General features: G+C 43.5%; 1 protein-coding gene across 4 annotated transcripts in view; it reads left to right on the top strand.

Annotated features, from left to right (window-relative positions):
• The first annotated feature begins 3,827 nt into the window (after window positions 1-3,827).
• ip6k1 (inositol hexakisphosphate kinase 1) overlaps window positions 3,828-23,541 on the top strand; it is an 89,268-nt gene continuing 69,554 nt past the window's right edge. The window contains exons 1-2 of one of the 4 annotated variants that reach the window (XM_086008850.1): window positions 3,828-4,856; window positions 5,472-5,846. In XM_086008850.1, coding sequence (XP_085864976.1) covers window positions 5,624-5,846 — 223 coding nt within the window. In that variant the 5' untranslated portion in view covers window positions 3,828-4,856; window positions 5,472-5,623. Of the gene's footprint in view, window positions 4,899-5,471; window positions 5,847-6,497; window positions 6,613-10,760; window positions 10,851-23,541 lie in introns of those variants that run through there. The other 3 variants (XM_086008849.1, XM_086008851.1, XM_086008853.1) reach the window with 3 other exon arrangements.

The raw sequence follows: 23,541 nt of genomic DNA, 5'->3' as shown, positions 1-23,541 counted from the left end.
GTATCGCGTTTCATAGGAGCTGGCCATTCAACCCCTCGAGCCTGTTCCGCCATTCAATTAGATCATGGCTGATCTGTATCATACCTCCACCTACTTGCCTTGGTTAACTAACAAAAATCTATCTCCATTTTTAAATTTTCAATTGACACCCAGCCTCAACAGTCCAGCAAGAAACACTGGCTTCAGGACAGAGGAGATGACAACTGCCTCATAATATTATGAATAATCAGCAATCTGAAGAGAGAAAAGGCAAGCTAATGTTTCATTGTGACAGAGGGTTTCCACCTGAGTTAACCTGTCTTTTCTCTTCAGGTACTGACAGACTGCTGTATTTCTAGCATTAGCTGTTTTTCTATCCATCTTATCTCGTGTTATTTGTATAAGGAACCCTTCTCATTTCTGGATTTGCTCTGTTCTCTGCTGAATCTTAATAGTCCATGTGAAATTCGAGATGAGCTGGATATTTGGCCAGCTATTTATGGTTTCTGCAGTTGCAGCAAATTTCTGCAGGAATTGAACTGATTGTGATACAATCTGAATAAATCCCAGTGTATTGAGAAAAAGTACTTGAGCAGGACGTTGCAAGTAATCCCATACTGAGCACCCACAGCTGTAATATGCTGTTATTGAGATTGTTTTATTGTGAGATGAGTGGATGTTTTTAGGAACCGGATCCAGATCCATATGCCTCATTATTGAGAATCAGGTGCAGTTTCATAAGTAGATTTGACCCCCGAGACACTCCCTGCAGAACAACAGATCTAAAGGGAGGCCTCCTTCAGAGCCATCAGCTGACCATTTCTAACGCATCATATAACATACTGGATCTTGCAAAACATAGAAGGGTAAACCCCCTCCTTAAATGTTGTTGTCTCTTGGAGGCCCTGACTGGTGCTGAGGTCTATGAGTGCTGGCCCAAGTGAGTGCCAATAGGCTATTCGACTGCATTAGGCATCAGTCAAGCTAGCAGGCTAAGAATCTTGGCTGATATTTTACTTTTCTATTTCCTAGCCATGGGGCACTGAGTGAGACCCATATTAAGCTAACTCGGCAAAGTACCGTCAATGATTGTGGGACATTTCTACTCTGTGTGCTTCAGTTCCATACGGGGCAGTGCACTTACCAACTGAGCTGTTGGGAGGCGGTGGGAAGTGTGTCAATATAAAGTGCTGTTCATTCACTGCGTAGCCAAAGACCATGATTGTACTCGGTGCCTATTCTATATACAGTGTGCGAGAAGTTCAATTAGTACCTGCTCAGTTTATTCTGCAGTAATAGGAGTTAATGTGGAGTTGCAAATGTTGCAACTTGCCTCTGAGTTTGATTTCATTGAAGTAGTTTCCTGTTTTGCATTGGCTTAAAGGATCGGGCTGGCTGTTTTTGTATGCTGAAAGTGATACTCCTGTAATTGCAGTTCAGTTATGTTTTGCTTTCTTTGAATGGAAAATCCAACTTATGCGTGGCATCAATATAATACCTAGTCTTTCAAGAAGCTGGAATAGCTGGATTCCATATTCATTCTTTCTCTGTCCCTGTGTGTAAAGTATGCATGAGAATGAAGTATACTGTGCATCAGGCTCAGCGGTGCCATTAAGGCAGCCAAGGCTATTGCTGGATGTGGTCTGGTCTGCATTGTAGGGAAATATATTCTGCAGATGTTCTGGTGTATCCTGAGCAGGCACGCAGTCACAGGAGAAGATTTCAGGCATAGCTTGAGACACAGTGAGGTAATCATGAACTGCGTTTAACACAAAGAGGGAAAAGTAATTTGAAATGAAATTGAAAAATGACTGAAGAGGAGTGAAAGATTATAGAAAGAAAGCGGGATCAGCACGGGGGGAGAGGCAAGAGCACTTTCTAAAGTAGATGAAGAAGGCAATACAACGAGGGGATATTAATAGACTTCAAGAGGACATAGGCTGGTGGAATGGGCGAGCACATGGCAGATGAAATTCAATGCAGAAAAGTGAGAGGTGATACATTTTGGTAGGAAGAATGAGGAGAGACAATACAAGCTAAATGGTACAATTTAAAGGGGGTGCAAGAAGGAGAGACCTGGGGGTGTTTGTGCACAAATCTTTGAAGGTGGCAGGACAGGTTAACAGAGCAGTTAATAAAGCAGTTGGAAACCTGGGCTTTATAAATAGAGGCATAGAGTACAAAAGCCAGGAAATTGTGCTAAACCTGTATAAAATACTAGTTCGGCCCCAGCTGGAGTATTGTCACAATTCTTGGCACCAATGTTCTCCCTAAGGTGTGTGGCCATGCAGTAATCTCGGATCCCGCGCAGGCCACTCACCGGCTTTTACGCTGTAAATACCGTGCGTGCGCAGAAGTTTAAAGGGACTACGCATTAAAAGAAACGGGCCACGCAGAACAAAGCGCAGCTTACAGGGAACATTGCTGGGCACCACACTTTAGGATGGGCGTGAAGGCTTTGGCGAGGGTACAGAAGAGACTTATTAGAATGTTTCCAGGGATGAGGGAATACAGTTATGTGGACTGGAGAAGCTGGGGTTGTTCTTCTTGGAGCAGAGAAGGTTAAGAGGAGATTTGATAGAGGTGTTAAAATCATGAAGGGTTTAGATAGAGTAAATAAAGAGACACTTTCCAATGGCTGAAGGGTCGAGAACCAGAGGGCACAGATTTAAGATGATTGGCGAAAGAACCAGAGGCGACATGGGGCAGAACTTTTTTTACGTGACGAGAGCTTCGGATCTGGAATGCACTGCCCGTTAGGGTGGTGGATACAGATTCAATAGTAGTCTTCAAAAGGGAATTGGATAAATACTTGGAGAAAAAATTGCAGGGTTATAGGGAAAGAGCGGGCGAGTGGGACTAACTGGATTGTTCTTCGAAAGAGTCGGCACAGACTCGATAGGCCGAATGGCCTCCTGTGCTATATTCTATGAAAAAGCTATTGGGAAATGGGAGCAACAGGTTTAGGAGGAGAGGAGAGGCCATCCATTATGTGACTGTACCGCTTCCAGAATGCACTATATAGGCCTTGTGCGTGGCCAATGACTGGGAGGTACCTGCTTGATGCTTTATTATTGTGACTATTGTAACTCCCTAGTACCCAACCTCAAACCAGTCACATTTCCCTTCAAAATTCCAGATAGGTTCAGTAATGATTTTCAAATAATACGCTATTCTGATAACTTTGGGTTAGACGGTTAAATCTGTATCATGCTGTTACAACAGAATAAAGTTTGACTTCAAGAGAGAGACAAGTTCAGTCAAAAGCCACTCGCCTGCTTGTGATGGACTAACTGCATGTAGCGCTAAGTCATACAGACCACAGATTCTGGACTCTGCGGAGTTAATTGACCTCATCCATGGCAGCACTTGGGGAAATGGCCACAGCGACATCGATCTGAGAACTTGTGCCACTCTGCTTGGACAACAGGGCTATTGCAGTGTTGAAATATTCATATCGACAAAATTTTCCAACAATGCTAGTCCCAGCTAAAGGGAACTTAACAGTTGAATGTTTTACCCTCCAGCATCTGCTTTCCCCTTGGCACATTTCATTTAACCATGGCTTCTTTTGAATTAGCCATTGAACGCTGATCTGCCTTTAGTTTAGCAGACAATGTGTTTTGATGCCTCCCCTTCAGTTTTCTCCCCTGCCCCCCATTGCTTCCCAGTACACTGCCTAAGTGGCAGTTCCGCCAGCATGACCTAGTTAGTAAGTGTTGGCATCACAGCTGAGCCTGGTCCTGTTCTCACCTGATTTCCACAGACAATCTTTACAGCTGAATAGTGATCAGAAGCAGGAACCCCCGCTGATGTTTTTCCCTCCCTGTCGCCAGCAGCTTTAACGAGGAGACTAGTTTAACAATACAAACATACTAACTGCGGGTTGCTGGGATTTTCCACCACATCATTGGTAAACCCTGTATATGTAAATAATGCTCAACAGACAGCAGCAGCAGTTCTCACCAGTTTAGTGAGCTGGAACCATTTTTTCCACATGTAATGTAGCTGAGGGTAATCGCTATCTAGTAATACAAACCATAACTTCCATTTTATAAAGCACTCTTAACGTAAAGCAACATCCCAAGCTGCTTCAAAAATAGGTGCAAGAAAAACAGTGCAGGTCAGGATACATGCACTGAGTTTGGACTAGCTGAGGTTTATGTAGCATGGGTCACCAAGCAGAGCGTTTGACCTGTCAATTCTGGAGCTGAAGAAGGTGCATATAAGGGTTTCAGCAGCTGAGATAGGGGCGTGGATGGCGATGAGCACTCTTGGAAGAGGATTTGCGGTTTAAAGCGTTGCTCAGGTCAAACATGACACAAAGATGATAAATGGCCAGGTACAGCCTGAGAGTCAGGGAGGAGGATGGATTCGGTGGCAAGACACCAGAATTCGTTGTGGGTGCTGAAAACAATGATTTTGATTGTCCTAATGTTAGATTGGAGGAAGTTATGACTCATTCAAGACTTGGATTAACATCATCGCAAACTGAATTGTAATGAATCCCAAAGCTCACAAGTGGTCTAATTATCACAGCTCCTCAGCAGCAGAATGTGTTCTGTATTAAATGTAGTAACCTGCTAGTCATTTTAAAACCGTGCATCATCTGACTTCCCATGGGAGACTTGCTAGTCATTTAAAAAAAAAATAGACAGGTGTTGCCCATGTGAGCTGTAGTCCTGTTGTGTTTGCAGTGCTACTTTTATAACCATCTTGCATCATCACTTGCTTCACCAGTCACAGCTACACGCTCGTCATTTACGGGCCTTTGATACTCCGGCTTCTCAAGACGTTGTTACTGCGGAAAGAACATTTTTCCACATCTGATGCAGCAAAAAACAGTACTGTCAGAGGAGCAGATTGTTCTGACTTAGGTATTTTAAATGTGCTTTGAAAGGAACTTCTGTTTGGTTTGGGTGAGTGACTTTTCAGTCAGTATCTGTACTGCAGGAAGTATTCTGTGACTAGATTGATCCTGAATGCACTGATCTGTTCATGCTAGTTTTCTTACTGTTGTTCCTACTTGCCCTAGTCTGCAAATATTGACCGGGTTTGTTGTATCGCTTTTTTGTGTCTGCGAATCTTGTGTTCATGAAGGCGAGGGATGTTGAGGAATGGCCACTTTCCATTTTGGGCACTGGGTTTCAGCATCACGGTGATGGTTGGGATGCTGAGTAAAACTCGCTCTGCTCTGCCCAACCAATATACCTCAGCTTCAAACTCAGAAAAACATCCCTACTGCCCCAGTGTGAGACTCCTGTGGTATCTCTGAGCAAGAGTCCTGTTAGTTTTGTGCCCACTTGGAATTGGATTAAGATTGCCCAACCTCATTTCACACTGGACCCTTGCAACCAGTACAGAGGATCTGTCAATCCATCAGCCTTCATCCCAGAAGTGACAGGCCAGTGCCTGAGGTGTGAGATGCCAGTCAGTGGGTTGCTGGAGTTCAGGTAAGCTGACTGTTTTTTCTTTTTCCTTTTCTCTTTTAGAAGTGAGTGTTGAATTGTGGAGTTTGGCGCTGCTCTTCTGTGACAATCATTGGTCCTGGGGGCTGGTCCTCTGGTCCGTACGCACACAGCCAGCGAAGCCAGGCCTATGCGCTGTGCTCCATGTCTCCTCTGAGCTGCGGCCCAGTAACGCAATGTGCCTTTTGGACACCATGGAAGTGGGGAAATATGGTAACAACACAGTTCCAGAGAGAAGCAAAGGAGTGCTCTTGGAGCCCTTCATTCACCAGGTTGGCGGACACACCAGTATGATGCGATATGACGATCACACAGTTTGTAAACCCCTTATCACTCGGGAGCAGAGGTTCTACGAGTCACTGCCGCCAGAAATGAAAGAATTTACTCCAGAGTACAAAGGTGAGACATTACGAATCTTTTAACTAAAGTTAGCAGCATCTCTCCAGAGGATTTTTTTAAATATCTGTGGAGTAAATTTAAACGTGCGTTCAAGAAAACATTCTCTCTGCTCGGTTTGGGATGGTTGAGACTGAGTGGCAATATTTGGTACCTGGTTGAAAAAGGGAACAATTTGGCAGTATATTTGACTGTTCACTGAATCTGCTGACACTCTGCAGTGTTTGTGCTTTAAATAGATCTGGTATGTAATCCACATCACTATATCATGGCCACAGAGGATAATAAATTAGTCCTAACACTGGAGAGCTGGACGAGAATCATTGTTTAAAAATAGTACTTCTAGCTTGTAAAGTCAAGCTCCAGATTTATCAGTGCACAGATGTTGCATTCACCAAACCTTGAGCTCCAGCTCTACCCCATTTTCCCTTTTAAAATGACAGACCATTCCATCAGTGCCAGATAGTCTATGGCAGGGATGTCCAAACTTTTGTTTTTTGGCCACAAGTGCATACATATAAAATGTACAACTATCTTTCCGTTAACTTGCATACACATCAAATTGTTACTGGTACCAGTAGACCTGGGTGTTTTCATTTAGGATTTATCCACCGACAAGGCAACAGCTCTTTCCAACTGTAGGTGGATCAAATTCAAACCGGCCCATATGAAACAGAAGCACGAACAGGATCGAGTTGCCTGGGCTACGTGAGCTACAGGTTGGACACTCCTACGATATCTAATGAAAGTGGCTGTGTGAACCTGGACGGTGAGTCTCAAAAGCCTTTTAACATCACAGTCAAGCCCTATCCTGTCCTCACATGGTTTTTACACACATATACTATCCAGCCAGAGGTGTGGGGGTTGGTGGTCACTGCACAGCAATCAGGAACAAAAACCCTGGCTGGTGAGCAATGTTCCCTCTTTTTTGTACTGAGTGGGCCACAAACTCCTTTGAGCGCGACCTTTTTGTCCGTGAGTAAATTCTAAAACAACGACAACAGCAATCACTTAAAAGCATATATACAGTAATGCCATATTGCCACCCCACTGTACAAGTTTAACATAACTTCTGTTTTTGAATTCTATTCCTCTAGAAATGAGCCCCAGTGCTTTATTTACACTTTTATGGCTTTTTTAACCTGCGTTGATACTTTTAATGATTTGTGAATCTATACCCCGAGATTGAGATCCCTTTGCACCTGTACCCCATGTAGACTCTTATTTTCCAAGGAGTAGGTCGCTTCATTATTCCTCCTCCTAAAATGTACCACCTCACACTTGCCTATATTGAAATTCATTTGTCATTTACATGCCCGTTCTGCAAGTTTGTTTATGGTAGAATTAATTAAAAGCTTTTAGTTCGTCATGAGCAAACTATTTAATAAATTACTTGTTCAGAAATGACTGGGATATAAAAGAACTGCATAATAATGCATCAACACTTCAGAAACGTCACTCAGTTACACGGTTATGTATCGACAAACTATCCAAAATCCCAAGGTGAGCTGAAAAAGGCATATCTATTCGCGCAATTAATATAAATTTTAAGGTTTTCAACGTATTAGCCCATCCCTCGTGTCACTATAGCAATGGCTGCACAAGCAGCAGGAGCAGTGGCTTTCCTATGGCGCTGACATGCTGTACGTCCACATAAGTCATTAGAATATTAATCACAATGCAACCAGACACCCAACAAATATAAAGTGCTGTAGTTCTTTAGTCCACAGTATTAAAAAGAATTGAACAAAAACTGGTATCTGTATTTCCAACTTCAATCACTTCCATTAATAAACGTTGTCTTCTTGAACCAACACACCCTCCATGTAACATGTCAGAAATGCAGCACTTATTCACAAGTGCAGAAAGACACATACACAATTTGCATCCCCGAATTAAAGCAGAAAAAGCTATGATTTAACAGAAATAAACATTCATCTTTTTTCCTGGACAGGAGAACCAATCGGAATGATTTGGAAATATTTACTAATATGTTGAGGTAAAGATGTTAATTTACAAATTTCACTTCTAATGTTTTTCTCTCAAACATTTTCCACAATATTAATCCCTGTTCTTATCACAAAGTGTTGAATTATTTTAGGTATTTCCCAATTAAATAGTGGGAAACAAACTTCATTGTACCCTCAACTTTTAATCTCCTGTTTCAAACATTTATACCAAATCAAAGTTGTACATTTATCAGTTTAATCGAAGTATTTTCTGCGTCTTTCTCAATAAACAAATAGTTTCTTCTAAAGTAGCTTCCTGCAATTTTTATACATCATTACATAACTTGTGTTTCTGTTAACACTCCACTAAACGTTTAAGAGGAAATCTATATTTACATTATTCCTGGGACTTGTTGGGACTATAGAACGACAGACAAAATAAAATGGTTGGGTTTTTCCACTTTTTTGGTTCTCTTCCTAAATGTCTTAATGATTTTTTTTAAATCAATAAAAAGTAATCTGTAACTCCTACAAATCCTCCCTGCCCTCCCCCCTCCTCAACAGCATGGTTGCATGTTTGTGTAAAGCTACTCACTTCAGTCGATCATTCAAAATCAGATATTGAGAAATTTAAATTTAAAAATGTTTTAAGCATTTCAGAACCTCTTTAAAAGCATTTGGACTTCAATACCTGGGTGAAACTTATTAAGATGAGGGGAAAATTGATTTTTGTTTCTGTTTCTTCCAAGATCATATTCGAAACTATGGGGGGAAATAGTGTTTTTAAGTCATTTTTTGTGAAAAGTTCATTAAAAATCTTTAAATTCTTTCAAGTTTCATTGCAGCTTTGACAGAAATTGCTCCAAGTTTCTCTTTCCCTCTTCAACACTGTCATTAAACATACAACAAAAAATAATAAAATAAACTCTATAATTACAAACGGAGCTCAAATAAGAAAGTGGTTAAACTTCCTAAGGCGACGGTGAGGTTATCGATCCCCAGCCTTGGCGATGAGATGGGATCAGTTTTGGAGAAGTTGTTTCCTCTTTTTCTGCTGCCATTCCCTCCGTCTCTCACAGACTCTGAGGTACAAACAGGGGCACAAACTTTTCCCCCTCTCTCATAACATGAATTAAATAACCCTGATAGACTCTTTCAAAAAGGGGACAACACCTGGCAAAATTTAACTGGAACTTGCCGCGGGACATTCAACATCACTTTCCCATATTTTTTAGAAGCTTTAAACAATTTTCTGAATTTATAAAAAAATTAAATAATCTCATTTTTGTTTCACCGGGGGCCTAAAACTTGTTTGCTTTAGCCTCCTTCCAGCGGCCGTTGTACATGTGCTGCGACTCCACCCGTGTTGTTCCAAAGTGCGGCTGCTGCACAGTCCCCAGTAACGGACTACACGTGTCTGGACCCTCACCCCTCTCTCTGTCCCTCCCTCTCTGTCCCGCTCTCGCGCTCTCACTCCATCTCTCTTCTACCGTCCACCTCTACCCCAATCTGTCTGTCCCTTTCTCTCCTCTCCCCCCGTCCCTTTCTCTCCTCTTCCCCCCCCCCCGTCCCTTTCTCTCCTCTCCCCCCCCCGTCCCTTTCTCTCCTCTCCTCTCCCCCCGTCCCTTTCTCTCCTCTCCCCCCGTCCCTTTCTCTCCTCTCCCGCCCCCCCCCCCCCCCGGTCCCTTTCCTCTTCCCCCCCCCCCCCCCCCCGTCCCTTTCTCTCCTCCCCCCCCCGTCCATTCCCTAGGCGCAAATGTGGAGGAAACTCCAGGCCATTGTCCCAAATCCGTGCCCATCTTTTCTGTAACTCCCTGTTTGAATCTCCAATTAGATTTCAGCCCTTGCCACAGCACTGAAACTGCCCTAAGCAACATCACAAGTAACATCCCCTGATTGGCAGCGTGCTACATTATCCTTCCTCGACCTCCCTGCAGCCTTTGACACAGTCGACCACACCATCTTTCTCCAATGCTCCTCCATTGTCCAGCTTAGTGGGACTGCCCTCATTTGGTTCCACTCTTACCTATCCGCTCGTAGCCAGAGCACCTCCAGCAATGGCTTTTCTCTCTGCCCTGTACTGTTACCTCTCGAGTCCTCCCAGGATCTATCCATGGCTTCCTCTTCCTTTTCTACATGCTGCTCCTTGGTATCATAATCAGACATGGGGTCAAGTTCCACATGTATGCGGGCAGCACCCAGCTCCAACTCTCCACCACCTCTCTCGACCTCACCACTGCCTTTGTGTTGTCAGACTGCTTGTCCAATACCCAGTCTTGGGTGAGCCACAATTTCCTCTAGCTAAACCTTAATGGCCTTTATTCATGTCTGAGCCATAACAAGTGTTGGCAGGAAATTCGAGTGTAGGGGTATCACAGCCGAGCCCAATCCTATCACACGTGCACTTCCAGCTGGGGTCACTGATTGTCAGGAATGAGAACCCTGGCTGATTTTCCCCACACTAAGCCCAATTCTAGTATCCCTATTGCCAACCCTTGCTCAGATCAACTACCTTAGCACAGAATGAAGGTAGAACCTGGAACCTTTTTTAATTTGCGTGGTTTAGTACTACACTTTGTTATGTAATCCAGAGAACCATTTGCAAGATTAAATCCTGCATGATTACTGTGCATTAAGGACAGGCTCACCTGGTACTGAGACTGATAAGCTGATTGTTCGCACCAGCACTCAGCAATTCAGTAACCTTGATTTATTGATTATTGGAGACACTGGGTGACAGAAGCTGTAAAACATGCTGTGTGAGTTGGGAATAGCCATGCTAGAGTGCTCCACACAAAGCTGCAGATGCCATTCTGCGATGTAATATCAATAGCATGTCCCAAATTAGAAAAGTGGGCATGTTTTGACGAAAGAATGTTCAGAATGCATTACATCGCGATTAGAGAGACGACAGCTATTTGTGGCACTGCCCTGTGAATGCTGGTGTGTGTAGACCTGCAGGCCTGAGACGTTAACACTGTGGCAGCACCCAGTTCCTTGAGCGGTGGAGTGCTTGCTGAAGGTCAGTTGAAGCTTTCAAGACTGCGATTTTTGTCAGGTAAGGAATATGGAGCAAAGGCGGGTAAATAGAGTTGAGATAAGATCAGCTATGATTGAATTGAATGGTGGAACAGGCTCAAGGGGCTGAATTGCGTACTCCTGTTCCTATGAGGAACCATTACTTATGGCTCCAGCACCACGAGGCCCCTCCATATCGCAGCCCTGACTGGCTGTCGTGTTGTAAAGTAAACGAGGCATCCCTGCTACTCACAAAACTGCCGTAGTAAGTTTGGAACGTTCAAACTGCCTCTTATGTGCAAAGTTGCTAATGGGCCGTTCTTGCGCAGAGGAATTTTCCGCGCGGTGTAAATGGAGCAGATTCCACCAGGCTGCCCTGGCATGTTACCGAGCTGATTGTACTTGAAAGAAAGAACTTGCATTTATCATGTCCTCAGAACATCCCAAGGAGCTTCACAACCAATGAATTACTTTAGCAGTGCCGTCTTGGTCCAGTTGAACTGAAGGTGTTTAGTGACGTTGACTGTAAGCTGCCTACAGCAGAGGTAGAACAACACATCCAGAGCTGCCATTGGACTATGTGTAGTACCTAGGCTGGGTGGTGCAATGGGTAGGAGGAAACTGGCCTTTCAGCTCTTCGATCTGAGGTTGAATCCAGCCCAAACTGATGAGATGAACGTATCATCCGCTGGCTATTAATTTTCTACAGAACATTATTTGGGCTGCATCAATCCAGCTCCTAATGGGCACAGGATCACTGGCGTGGGAAATACTAAAATGACATCTGAGCTGAGGGTTGAGTCATAATATTGTGGCACAGTAGAGGGAGCTATACTGTGTATTGAACAGTGTTGTACCTGCCTGGAAGTGTTTGATGGGATTGTATCGAGGGAGCTTTACTCTATCTAACCCGTGTTGTATCTGACCTGAGAGTGTTTAATAGGGCATTGTAGAGGGAGCTTTACCCTGTATGTAACTTGTGCTGCACTTGCCCTGGGAGTGTTTGGGACATTGTAGAGGGAGCTTTACTCTGTATCTAACCTATGCTGTACCTGGATTTTTCTATTCCACAGCACCCAAATCCTCCACCTTAATGAACAGAATATTTTTTTAAAGATTGTGCTTTGTGTGGCAGTATAAAAGTGAGAGCATCTCCACCCCTTGTATACATGTAAGTCTCCAAACTGGGGAATGGTGTGTCACACGGAATCCTGAGACTAGGGAGGAGGGAGCTCAGTAAAAATAATGAATGCCTGTGTGCTGCATAAAGGTAGTTGTTGTGATACTGCAGCAAGCCCAAAATTGCCATTGTCTTCAAAGCAGACCACTGCATTGAATATAACTTTGTGGCACAAATTGCCATTCGGCCCATCCAGCACAGGCACGATGGGCCAAATGGCCTCCTCCTGTATTATATTCAATGAAATTATTTAGGATTGTATGTTCTTGGGTGAATGTGACCCATGGCACATTGTCACTTATTCTTTGGCTGGTCTCTACTTGTCTCCTACTTACCAATATAATATACTGACTTTTTGTAATATAAACGTGTACCATAGACCCAATAGCCAAATCAAGTTTAAATTCCTATTAACCTCAACCTGCATATATTAACTGATCTTGGTGTTCAGGTTAGGATTCATCCACCAATGAGGGAGCAGCTCTGAGTACAGACCCCCCCACCCCCCGTAGCCCAAATCTTCGAGTTCATGAAATTCAAAACCGGAGGCACAAGGGAAGTATGCAGTAATAATAGAAACTAAAAGCTTGCGGCTTCATGGGCCAAATTGGCAGAGTTCATGATCCACAGGACATTGTTTGGGCGCTACAGTTGTGACTCTTCATGATCCGTTAACGTACAGATTGACGCCGTTTGAGCCATTTCCAACCTTTACAAGACTTCACTAACTGCAGCTGATGACAGTGAAAGCTCTTCTATAAGCTGCCTGCATGGCAGTATTAATCACTAACTTTTTGTTGAGCAGTCCCTAGCTATACCTTGCTGGGGGAAGCACTTGGGGACGCTCCAACTCACTGCGCGCTGGGATCAGGAGCTGCATCCACCATTCCACACAAGCTGAGCTGATTTCCAATGTGCTGCCTTAGCCAGTGTTTGAGTGGAGGCCAAGCACTTTCCCAGAGTGCGAGCAAACGAACTACAGGATCTGTTGGAGCCTTTTCACTTGCCCAATGGATGCTCGAATAGTCACGTCCCAATCGTGTTAATTTTGCTTTATTTGGGCAGCCAGGTAAAGTAAGAGGGGACAGCTTTCTCTAACAACATCCCACAGCCGAGCTGAGCCACAGGTGATCTCTGACCCGTATTATGAGTACCACTGCTTTAAACAGAACTCTCATTTCAACCCTCACATTTAGCTATTTCTTAATGGAAGTGAAACATGACTCGGGGATATCTCTCCTGAGTCAGAAGGTTGTGGGTTCAAGTCCCATTTCAGGACTTCAGCACAAATTCTAGGCTGACACTTCAGTGCAGCACTGAAGGAATACTGCACAGTCTGAGGTGACATCTTTTTGGATAAGACATTAAGCCAAGATGCTTGTTCAAGATTCAGTGACACTATTCGAAGAATAGCAGGGAGTTCGACCAGTGTCCTGGCCAACATTCTTTCCTTAACCAAAAAAAACCCTACTGATAGCAAGTGTCAAGATTGACTGCTATTTTCTGGGTCTAGGGACACCCAGGGTACTAAGGCCTGATATCTGATTGCTCAGTCTGGCACTCCCAGATATGGACAGCCTTCCAAAGCTGCCTCTTATCTTAAAATCACATCTTGTGCATCCAAGACCACTGAAGGTCTGTTTGGAAGAGATTGCAGACATCCTACTTAACTCCCTTCTGACCCATAAAGACTTGATACTAGATCTGGCACCATTCGGCCCAGAGTGACATACAGCCAGGGACAGTTGTCACATTCGGAGGGCCAGATACCGCAAGGCTCCCATCAGAACCGTAATTTGGTGGTTTGGCTCTTTGGGAAGGCCTGTTCAGACCATGTCGGGATTCTTCCTTTAGTAGCAAGCGTCAGGAAAGCTTACACCTGAAAAACGTGAAGTGCCGTGAAAAATTAGCTTTGTCCAGAATCATGGGTTGCATGCTTTTGAGGTGCGAGACCCTGGTAGGCCTCCTTACAGGACTTCATATTGATAATGTGCTGTTGGGCTTGAGCATGGTATACCCACTACTGAGCGCACTACAGTTCAGAGGAGCTTCTAACTGCATCCAGGACCTGGCCACCTATTGGCGGCAGAACCAAATCTGGTGCTCTGTCCAACAGTAAATAGGGGAGAGCGATGGTTGCAAACGAGCACCGGTCTTCTGGCACCCTAGCATCAACAAAAAAGTCACGTCATTTGTAATCTTTGCTCCCTCAGCTCTAATTAATGATTCAAGTAGTAAAAGTTGGACTTAACTGTGGGTAATCAAACAGTTGGCCTCATTCCCTTCAGCCTCTAAATGCTAATGCATTATTTCAAAGTAGTATTGAAAGTGGAAGCTTGTGTGATATAACACGGAAGACGATTCAAAGTACAGACACGGAGAAAAGCTTTTTCAGCTTTGAGTAAGCAGGTTCATTGCTCCGCATAGTGGCCTTCCAACCAGAGTAACGTGAGCCTTTATCTTGACTTAGAAACATGAGCCTTTATCCTGACTGCCTAAAAAGTAACATAGATCATCCCTTTTATATCAGTGAGCTGCTTCCAGTGGAACAGTGGGGATTGTCTCTTTTGTGAGATTTCAGCTGCTGAACGTGCTGCAGAAATGATCGTTGTATAAAGCACATAATCCCTTCAAAAAATATATTCTGCATTAATGCACAATTAGTAATGGCTGTCAGGAAGATAAAGGCTGGATTTCAGTCGTAAGTTCTGTTGAGTTCATGAATCACTCAGGCTTTACTCTTGCGATTTATGATATCGTCAGTCTCACTCAACTGAGGAGTTGCCCACTGCCTTGGGAACAGGTGTCTGTTTGTTCTGTACTTGCTCAGGATTGTATAGGAAAAACTTTGGGCCCAAAATAAGCACGGCTGCTAAAAACATCCTTGTGAATCTCTGTGTTGGACTATAAATAGAGCAATCTTTTAACAGAAAGCTAACTGTGTAGCACACAGATACAGTCAGAAGCATTTTTTTTGCCAACCACTGCCTTTTGTTGCCTGAAGACACTGACTTTTATTGGAGTGCTGCTCCACAGGTGCTGGCAGCTACCCCTTTATGTGTGGAGTTAGGCAGTGAGTGCTGGTAGGCTATTCATAGAATTACATTACATAGAATATACAGCACAGAAATAGGCCATTCGGCCCAGCTCGTCTGTGCTGGTGTTTATACCTCCTGAGTCATCTCCTTTATCTACCTCATCCCAGCCTTTTCAGCAAATCTTTCTATTCCTTTTTCTCTCATCATGGAGGTCATCACAGCTGAGCCCAAACGTCACCTCGCCCAGGATCTACACACGCTCATTTGCCAACCAGAGTCAACATGTTTTTGCTAACTATTTTTCCCTCATCATAGCTCAGGGTTGCTGATCCCAATTACGGTCTCCCAATTTCTGGTCCAGCTGAGATCAGCCAACTGAGCCCTCGAACCCTCCGAGATCTCTACACTCCTCCAATTCTAGCCGCTTGCGCGTCCCCAATTTTCATCACTCCACCGTTGACGGCCGTGCCTTCGGCTGCCTAGGCCCTAAGCTCTGGAATTCCCTCCAAGTCACTCCTTAAAACCTACCTCTTTGACCAAGCTTTTGGTCACCTGTCCTAATATCTCTTTATGTGGCTCGGTCAAATTTTGTCTGGATGCTTCTGTGCAGTGCCTTGGGACGTTTTACTACGTTAAAGATGCTATATAAATGCAAGTTGTTGAAGACACAGTGAGAATCTAACCTCTGATCTGTATGACTTAGTACTACACTGGGCACTCCTTTTTCTCACAGGGATATCGGAGCCATAAGCATTTTTGAAATGAAAGCTTGCTCCAGTATAAACTAGAGGGAAAATATCTGTTAGGGGCTTTACCACTTTGAGATTATTGTTTAACTGGGACTGTTGGAGACACATGATATACGTGCGATAACTAGGCCACACAAATCCTCTTAGTATTGTTGTACTAGGTGTATTGGTGGTGCTAATAGACTAAAGGAAAAATGAAGCATATACATTGTGAAGTACTCTGAATTCATCAGCCCAATTGCTGTAATTATTCCCACCACCAGTGACCAGGGATAGTGTGAAGTACCATAAATTCAGTGCATGCTGTGGCTGTGTAGTTATTTCCATGCTTCATGTGTTGCACCTGTATTAGCGGACCTCCAACATCCTGTTTTTGGAACCATTCAAGCTTTCTGCAAGTTTTGAGTGGGAGGAGAGAATGTCCTCTTTCATCACTCGACATATTCTGTGGTAGCAGAGACAGTGTTGTGTGTGCAGGAGAACCATTATGTTCTGATGAAGGGTCATCGACCTGAAACATTAACTCTGTTTCTCTCTCCACAAATGCTGCCTGACCTGCTGAGTATTTCCAGCATTTTCTGTTTTTAAATTTCAGATTTCCAGCATCCGCAGTATTTTGCGCTTGAATTTTTTACCATTATGTTCTATTTTGGTTCTGTTTCTTGAGTGAGGGAGAACACTGGGTGTGTGAGAAAGCACTAAGTACATAAAACGCTTTGTTTATTGCTCTATATTGTCATCTGTCCCTGCTTGCTGCTGCCTGAGAGCATTATTCAGTGGGGATTGAAGCTTCACAACTGAGCTGACTCATGGTCAAAAACCCAGACCAGTTCTCCCCTCCAAACAGTCTGCCAACACTCCTTAAGGAAGCGCATGTTTTTAATTTGAGGACTGGAAACATTTCTTTAGCATTTGCTGATTTGACCAAATTGATGATGTGCTTCTCTGGTTTTGTGCAATGTTGCTGGCTTCTTTGGACTTGGGTAGAATGCTATTGCGCTTGTTCATTTTGTAAATGTAATCAATGGCACTTGCAGAACCTCAGAAGCATCTAACTGCATTAGTAGTGACAATTGATATATATTGATATTGTAAATATTGTTGGAGCTGTGAGCAAGTCTTAACAACAACTTGCATTTTTCATAGATTTATCCTTGGGAATTTGTACTAAGTGTTCCGTTTACATGTTGAGTAATCAGTCTTCTTCTGTTCTCGTGGAGCTCTTTAGAGATGTTAAATGTTTAGATGCTTTTAGATAATGTTGTCAGCACTGCTACTTCCAAGGCTGCTTGTAAGCTGGTTATTTATTATAAGGTTAAGTAAGCCTTAAGTGGTGTGAACTGCAATGCATTCTGAGAATGTCCCTATGTAGGTGTAGTCTTAACACAAATTGGATCATTCCTAAGGTGGTTACTATACTAATGGGCTAAAGCTTAAAGGCCAGACTCACTACTGGGAATGCATGGTTCAGATTCCTGTATCACATTCACAGCATTGAGCTGCTGGCTTAAATAAGACACATGGTATACTTTATTAGAAAGCTTGATAGATTTAGTAATGTTATTTTAAGAACATTTGCGCTAGTTAATGTGCTACAGAGAGGTAGCATGTGGGTTTGTGGCAACGATTCCTCCTGGAGGAGTCCTTAAGATAAGAAATAGGAGCAGGAGTAGGCCATTTGGCCCTTCGAGCCTGCTCTGCCATTCAATAAGATCATGGCTGATCTTCTACCTCATCTCCACTTTCCTGAACTATCCCCATATCCTTTGATTCCTATAATGGGCCGGATTTTGCAACCCCTACGGGTGTGTATGAGGTGCATACGCGCCCGTAGGAGCCACGCAAATGTCAGTTTCAGGCGATCTGTCAAGAATTCTCTTGACCGATCATCCGCATGCCCAAGAAAAGTGGCTCTGTGGGTGGAATTGTTTAAACATTAAAAAACCTGTGCAATAAGGTAAGGATATTTTTAGCCCCTTTAAAACATTTAAATTTATTTTTCAAAAAATTTAATTTTTGTTTAAAATATTTAATTAAATGGCATTTTAATTAATTTTATATATGTAATGGTTTTTCTTTATTTATTTCAGTGTGTTGGTGCATTTTTGCAGTCATCCCCATTCATACTTTTGACAGTTCTGTGCGTACGGAACTGTCAAAAGTATGAAGGGGAATTCCCTTCTTCCATTGGTTTGCCTGGCCCACGTGATCCCAGGGGCGCTTGCGAACCGCATATGCCCCTGGGATACCTGGATCTCTGCGCATTTCGAAGAGGAGCGGCTCAGGATCTACAGAACCAGCAGGTAAGTTCATAGATTTTTTTTCTCGCTCGGAGGCATCCACCCACAGGAAGTCTCCGATCGGAAATTCAGGGCCAATATTCAAAAATCTATTTATCTCTGTCTTGAATATACTCAATGACTGAGCCTCCTCAGCCCTCTGGGGTAAAGAATTCCAAAGATTCACCACCCTCTGAGTGAAGAAATTTCTCCTCACGGTCCTAAATGGTCCACCCCTTATTCTCAGACTGTGACCCCTGGTTCTAGACTCCCCAGCCAGGGGAAACATCCTCCTTGCATCTACCCTGTCAAGTCCTGTAAGAATTTTGTATGTTTCAGTGAGATCACCTCTCATTCTTCTAAACTCTAGGGAATATAGGCCTAGTCTACTCAATCTCTCCTCATAGGACAGTACCCGCATCCCGGGAACCAGCCTGGTGAACCTTCGTTGCACTCCCTGTATGGCAAGTATCCTTCCTTAGGTAAGAAGACATAGAAACATAGAAGATAGGAGCAGGAGTAGGCCATTCGGCCCCTCGAGCCTGCTCTGCCATTTAATGAGATCATGGCTGATCATCCAAATTCAGTACCCTGTCCCTGCTTTCTCCCCATATCCCTTGATCCCTTTAGCCTTAAGAAATATATCTAACTCCTTCTTGAATATATTTAATGAATTGGCCTCAACTGCTTTTTGTGGTAGAGAATTACACAGGTTCACCAATCTCTGGGTGAAGAAATTCCTCCTCATCTCTGTCCTAAATGGCTTACCCCTTATCTTTAGACTGTGACCCCTGGTTCTGGACTCCCCCGCCATCGGGAACATCCTTCCTGCATCTAGTCTGTCTAGTCCTGTTAGAATTTTATAAGTTTCAGTGAGATCCCCTCTCATTCTTCTAAACTCCAGCGAATATAAGCCCAATCGACCCAATCTCTCCTCGTACGTCATTCCTGCCATCCCAGGTATGAGTCTGGTGAATCTTCGCTGCACTCCCTCCATGGCAAGAACATCCTTCCTCAGATAAGGTGACCAAAACTGCACAAGATACTCAAGGTGTGGTTTCACCAAGGCCCTGTACAAATGCAGCAAGACATTCTTGCTCCTGTACTCGAATCCTCTTGCTATGAAGGCCAACACACCATTTGCCGCCTTAACTGCCTGCTGCACCTGCATGCTTACCTTCAGCAACTGACGCACAAGGACACCCAGGTCTCGTTGCACTTCCCCTTCTCCCAATCTATTGGAGTTCAGATAATCTGCCTTCCTGTTTTTGCCACCAAAGTGGATAACCTTGCATTTATCCACATTATACTGCATCTGCCCAATCACCCAACCTGTCCAAATCATACTGGAGCTTTTAGGCATCCTGCTCACAGCACACACGCCCACCCAGCTTTGTCTCATCTGCAAACTTGGAGGTAATATTGGCCCAGAACTTCGGGTCTCCACGGGTGAGTACGCACGGGGTACTCGTCCGTAGGCCCGATGGAAGTGCCGGTTTCCTGCATGCGCGGGAAACCAGCACTTCCGTTCCTCTGAACGAAGGGGTTCAGAGGTCGAACGCGTGCGCGGGGGAGGCTGCGCGTGCGCATCAAACTTGCATTTTTTTTTACAGGTTTCTCCGGGAACTTAAGCCTGCAGAAGTTAGAAATGTAAAAATCAGGCGTAAGGCCTGCTTTTTACAAGGTAAGTGGTGAATTAATTAAAATTAAAACATTTTTTCCACAAGTTTATTATTTTTAAATACTTTAAAGCAAGGTAAGTTTATTTTTAGCCCCGTTAGAATATAAAAAAAAAATTTTCAAAAATTTAAATTATTGTTTAAAATAGTTATTTCATGTAACTTATAGTTTATTTAAAAAATGTGATGTTTTTAAAAAATTCATTTGAAGGTTTAGTGCTATTTTGGGGCCGTAGTATTTATAAGTCTTGACAGCACTTCCTGTCAGATTTATGAATGGAGCATTCCCTGCTCCGATTGGCTGCCCATGGCCCACGTGATCCCAGGGGACGCATCGCACTAACTGTGCCCCTGGGATACGCAAGCACTGCGCGCCAGCAGCTGGACCAGGCCCTGGATCGGAATTACACGGGGCCCTACAGCTCAACTGCCGGCGCGCAAGGCAAGTGCAGGTCGGGGGCTTGCACCCGTGGGAAGCCCCCGACGCGAATTTCTGGGCCATTACATCTAGTTCCCTCGTCTAGATCATTAATATATAGTGAATAGCTGGGGTCCTAGCACCGATCCCTGCGGTACCCCACTAGTCACTGCCTGCCACTCTGAAAAAGACCCGTTTATTCCAACTCTTTGCTTCCTGTCTGCCAACCAGTTCTCTATCCAAGTCAGTACCTTACCCCCAATCCCATGTGCTTTAACTTTACACGCTAATCTCTTATGCGGGACCTTATCGAAAGCCTTCTGAAATCCAAATACACCACATCCACTGGTTCTCCCTTATCTATTCTACCAGTTACATCCTCAAAAAAATTCCAGTAGATTAGTCAAGCACGATTTACCTTTTGTAAATCCATGTTGACTTTGTCCGATCCTGTCACTGTTTTCCAAGTGCTCTGCTATTACATCTTTTATAATGGACTCTAGCACTTTCCCCACTACCAATGTCAGGCTTACCGGTCTATAATTCCGTTTTCTCTTTACCACCTTTTTTGAATAGTGGGGTTACATTAGCTACCCTCCAATCCATGGGAACTGTTCCAGAGTCTATCGAATTTTGGAAGATGACCAGCAATGCATTTACTATTTCTAGGGCCACTTCCTTAAGTACCTAGATTATCAGGCCCTGGGGATTTATCGGCTTTCAATCCCGTCAATTTCCCTAACGCCATTTCCCTACAAATACTGATTTCATTCAGTTCCCCCCTCTCATTAGACCCTATGTTCCCTGACATCTCTGGGAGGTTATTTGTGTCCTCCTTTGTGAAGACAGAACCAAAGTATGTATTTAATTGGTCTGCCATTTCTTTGTTCCCCATTATAAATTCCCCTGATTCTGAATGCAAGGGACCTACGCTTGACTTCACCAATCTTTTTCTGTTCACATATCTATAGAAGCTTTTGCAGTCAGTTTTTATGTTCCCTGCAAGCTTACTCTCTCACTCTATTTTCCCCCTCTTAATTAATGCCTTTGTCCTCCTTTGCTGAATCCTAAACTGCTCCCAATCCTCAGGTTTGCTACTTTTTCTGGCCAATTTATATGTCCTCTCCTTGGATCTTATGCTGTTCCTAATTTCCCTTGTTAGCCACGGTTGAGTCACCTTTGTTTTATTTTTATGCCAAACAGGGATGAACAAATTCTGTAGTTCATCCATGCGATCTTTAAATGTTTGCCATTGCCTATCCATTGTCAACCCTTTAAGTAACGTTCCCCAATCCATCCTAGCCAACTCACGCCTCATACCATCGTAGTTTCTTTTATTTAAATTCAGGACCCTAGTCTCTGAGTCAAATACTTCACTCTCCAACTTAATGAAGAATTCGATCATATTATGATCGCTCGGCCCCAAGGGGCCTCGCACAACAAGATTGCTAATGAATCCTTTCTCATTACATAATACCCAGTCTAAGATGGCCTGATCTCTTAGTTGGTTCCTCGACATATTGGTCCAGGAAATCATCCCATATACACTCCAGGAATTCCTCCTCCACAGTATTGTTACTAATTTGGTTAGTTCAATCTATATGTAGATTAAAGTCACCCATGATAACTGCTGTGTCTTTATTGCACGCGTCTCTAATTTCCCATTTAATGCCATCGCCAACCTCCGCATTATTGTTTGGGGGTCTGTATACAACTCCCACTAATGTTTTCTGCCCCTTGGTATTTCTCGGCTCTACCCATACAGAATCCACATCATCAGAGCTAATATCTTTCCTTACTATTGTGTTAATCTCTTTTTTAACTAGCAATGCTACCCCACCTCCTTTTCCTTTTTGCCTGTCTTTCCTGAATATTGAATACCCCGGATGTTGAATTCCCAGCCTTGGTCACCTTGGAGCCATGTCTCCATAATCCCAATTATATCATATCCGTTTACATCTATTTGCACAGCTAAGTCATTCACCTTATTACGAATGCTCCTCGCATTAAGACGCAAAGCCTTCAGGCTTGTTTTTTTAACACTCTTAGACCTTTTAGAATTATTTACTGTGGCCATGTTTGATTTAAACCCTTGATTTCTCTGACTGCCACTTTTGCTTTTCTCCTTCCTGTCTTTTGCTTCTATCCTTTCTTCCCTTTCCTCTGTCTCCCTGCACAGGTTCCCAACTCCCTGCCATTTTAGTTTAGACCAAAACTGTACACAATTCTCCAGGTGTGGTCTCACCAGAGCCCTATATAATTGCAGTAAGATGTCTTTACTCTTATACTCAAATCCTCTTGTAATAAAGGCCAACATACAATTTGCTTTCCTAGTTGCTTGCTGCACCTGCATGTTAACTCTGTGATTCGTGTACAAGGACACCCAGGTCCCTCTGAACACCAACATTTCCCAATCTCTCACCATTTAAAAAATGCTCTGCTTTGCTATTTTTCCTACCAAAGTGGATAACTTCACATTTCTCCACATTATATTACATTTGCCATGTTTTTTCCCCACTCACTTAGCCTGTCTATATCCCCTTGAAGCCTTGCATCCTCCTCACAACTTACATTCCCACCCAGCTTTATATCATCAGCAAACTTGGATATATTACATTTGGTCCCCTCATCCAAATCATTGATGTAGATTGTGAATAGCTGAGGCCCAAGCACTGATCCTTACTGTACCCCACTAGTTAGTTACAGCCGCCAACCCGAAAATGACCCGTTTATTCCTACTGTTTTTTGTCCGTTAACCAATCCTCAGTCCATGCTAGTATATTTTCCCCAATCCCATGAGCCCTAATTTTGTTTAATAACCTCTTGTGTGGCACCTTATCGAATGCCTTCAGAAAATCCAAATACACATCCACTGGTTCCCCCTTATCTATTTTGCTAGTTACAACCTCAAAAAAACTCCAACAGATTTCCCTTTCATAAATCCTTGTTGACTCTGCCCAATCCTATTATTATTTTCTAAGTGCCCTGTTACCACGTCCTTAATAATAGATTCTAGCATTTTCCCTACTACTGATATCAGGCTAACTGTTCCCTGTTCCCTGTTTTCTCTCTCCCTCCTTTCTTAAATAGTGGGGTTACATTTGCTACCTTTCAATCCACGGGAACCGTTCTAGAATCTGGAATTTTGGAAAATGACAACCAATGCATCCACTATCTCTGTTGCCAACTCTTTCAAAACCCGAGGATGTAGGCCATCAGGTCCAGGGGATTTATCCACTTTCGGTCCCATTAATTTCTCCACTACTTTTTTATAATACTAATATCTTTCAGTTCCTCATTCTCGCTAGACCCTTGGTTGTCCACTATTTCCAGGAAGTTTTTTGCATCTTCTTCCGTGAAGACAGACACAAAGTATTTGTTTAATTTC

Source organism: Somniosus microcephalus, chromosome 16 (genome assembly GCF_052327205.1).
Source record: "Somniosus microcephalus isolate GS21.2 chromosome 16, FLI_Smic_1.0, whole genome shotgun sequence".
NCBI lineage: Eukaryota > Metazoa > Chordata > Chondrichthyes > Squaliformes > Somniosidae > Somniosus > Somniosus microcephalus.
The sequence above is the reverse complement of the archived record's forward strand: the minus strand, read 5'-3'. Positions and strand labels throughout refer to the sequence as shown.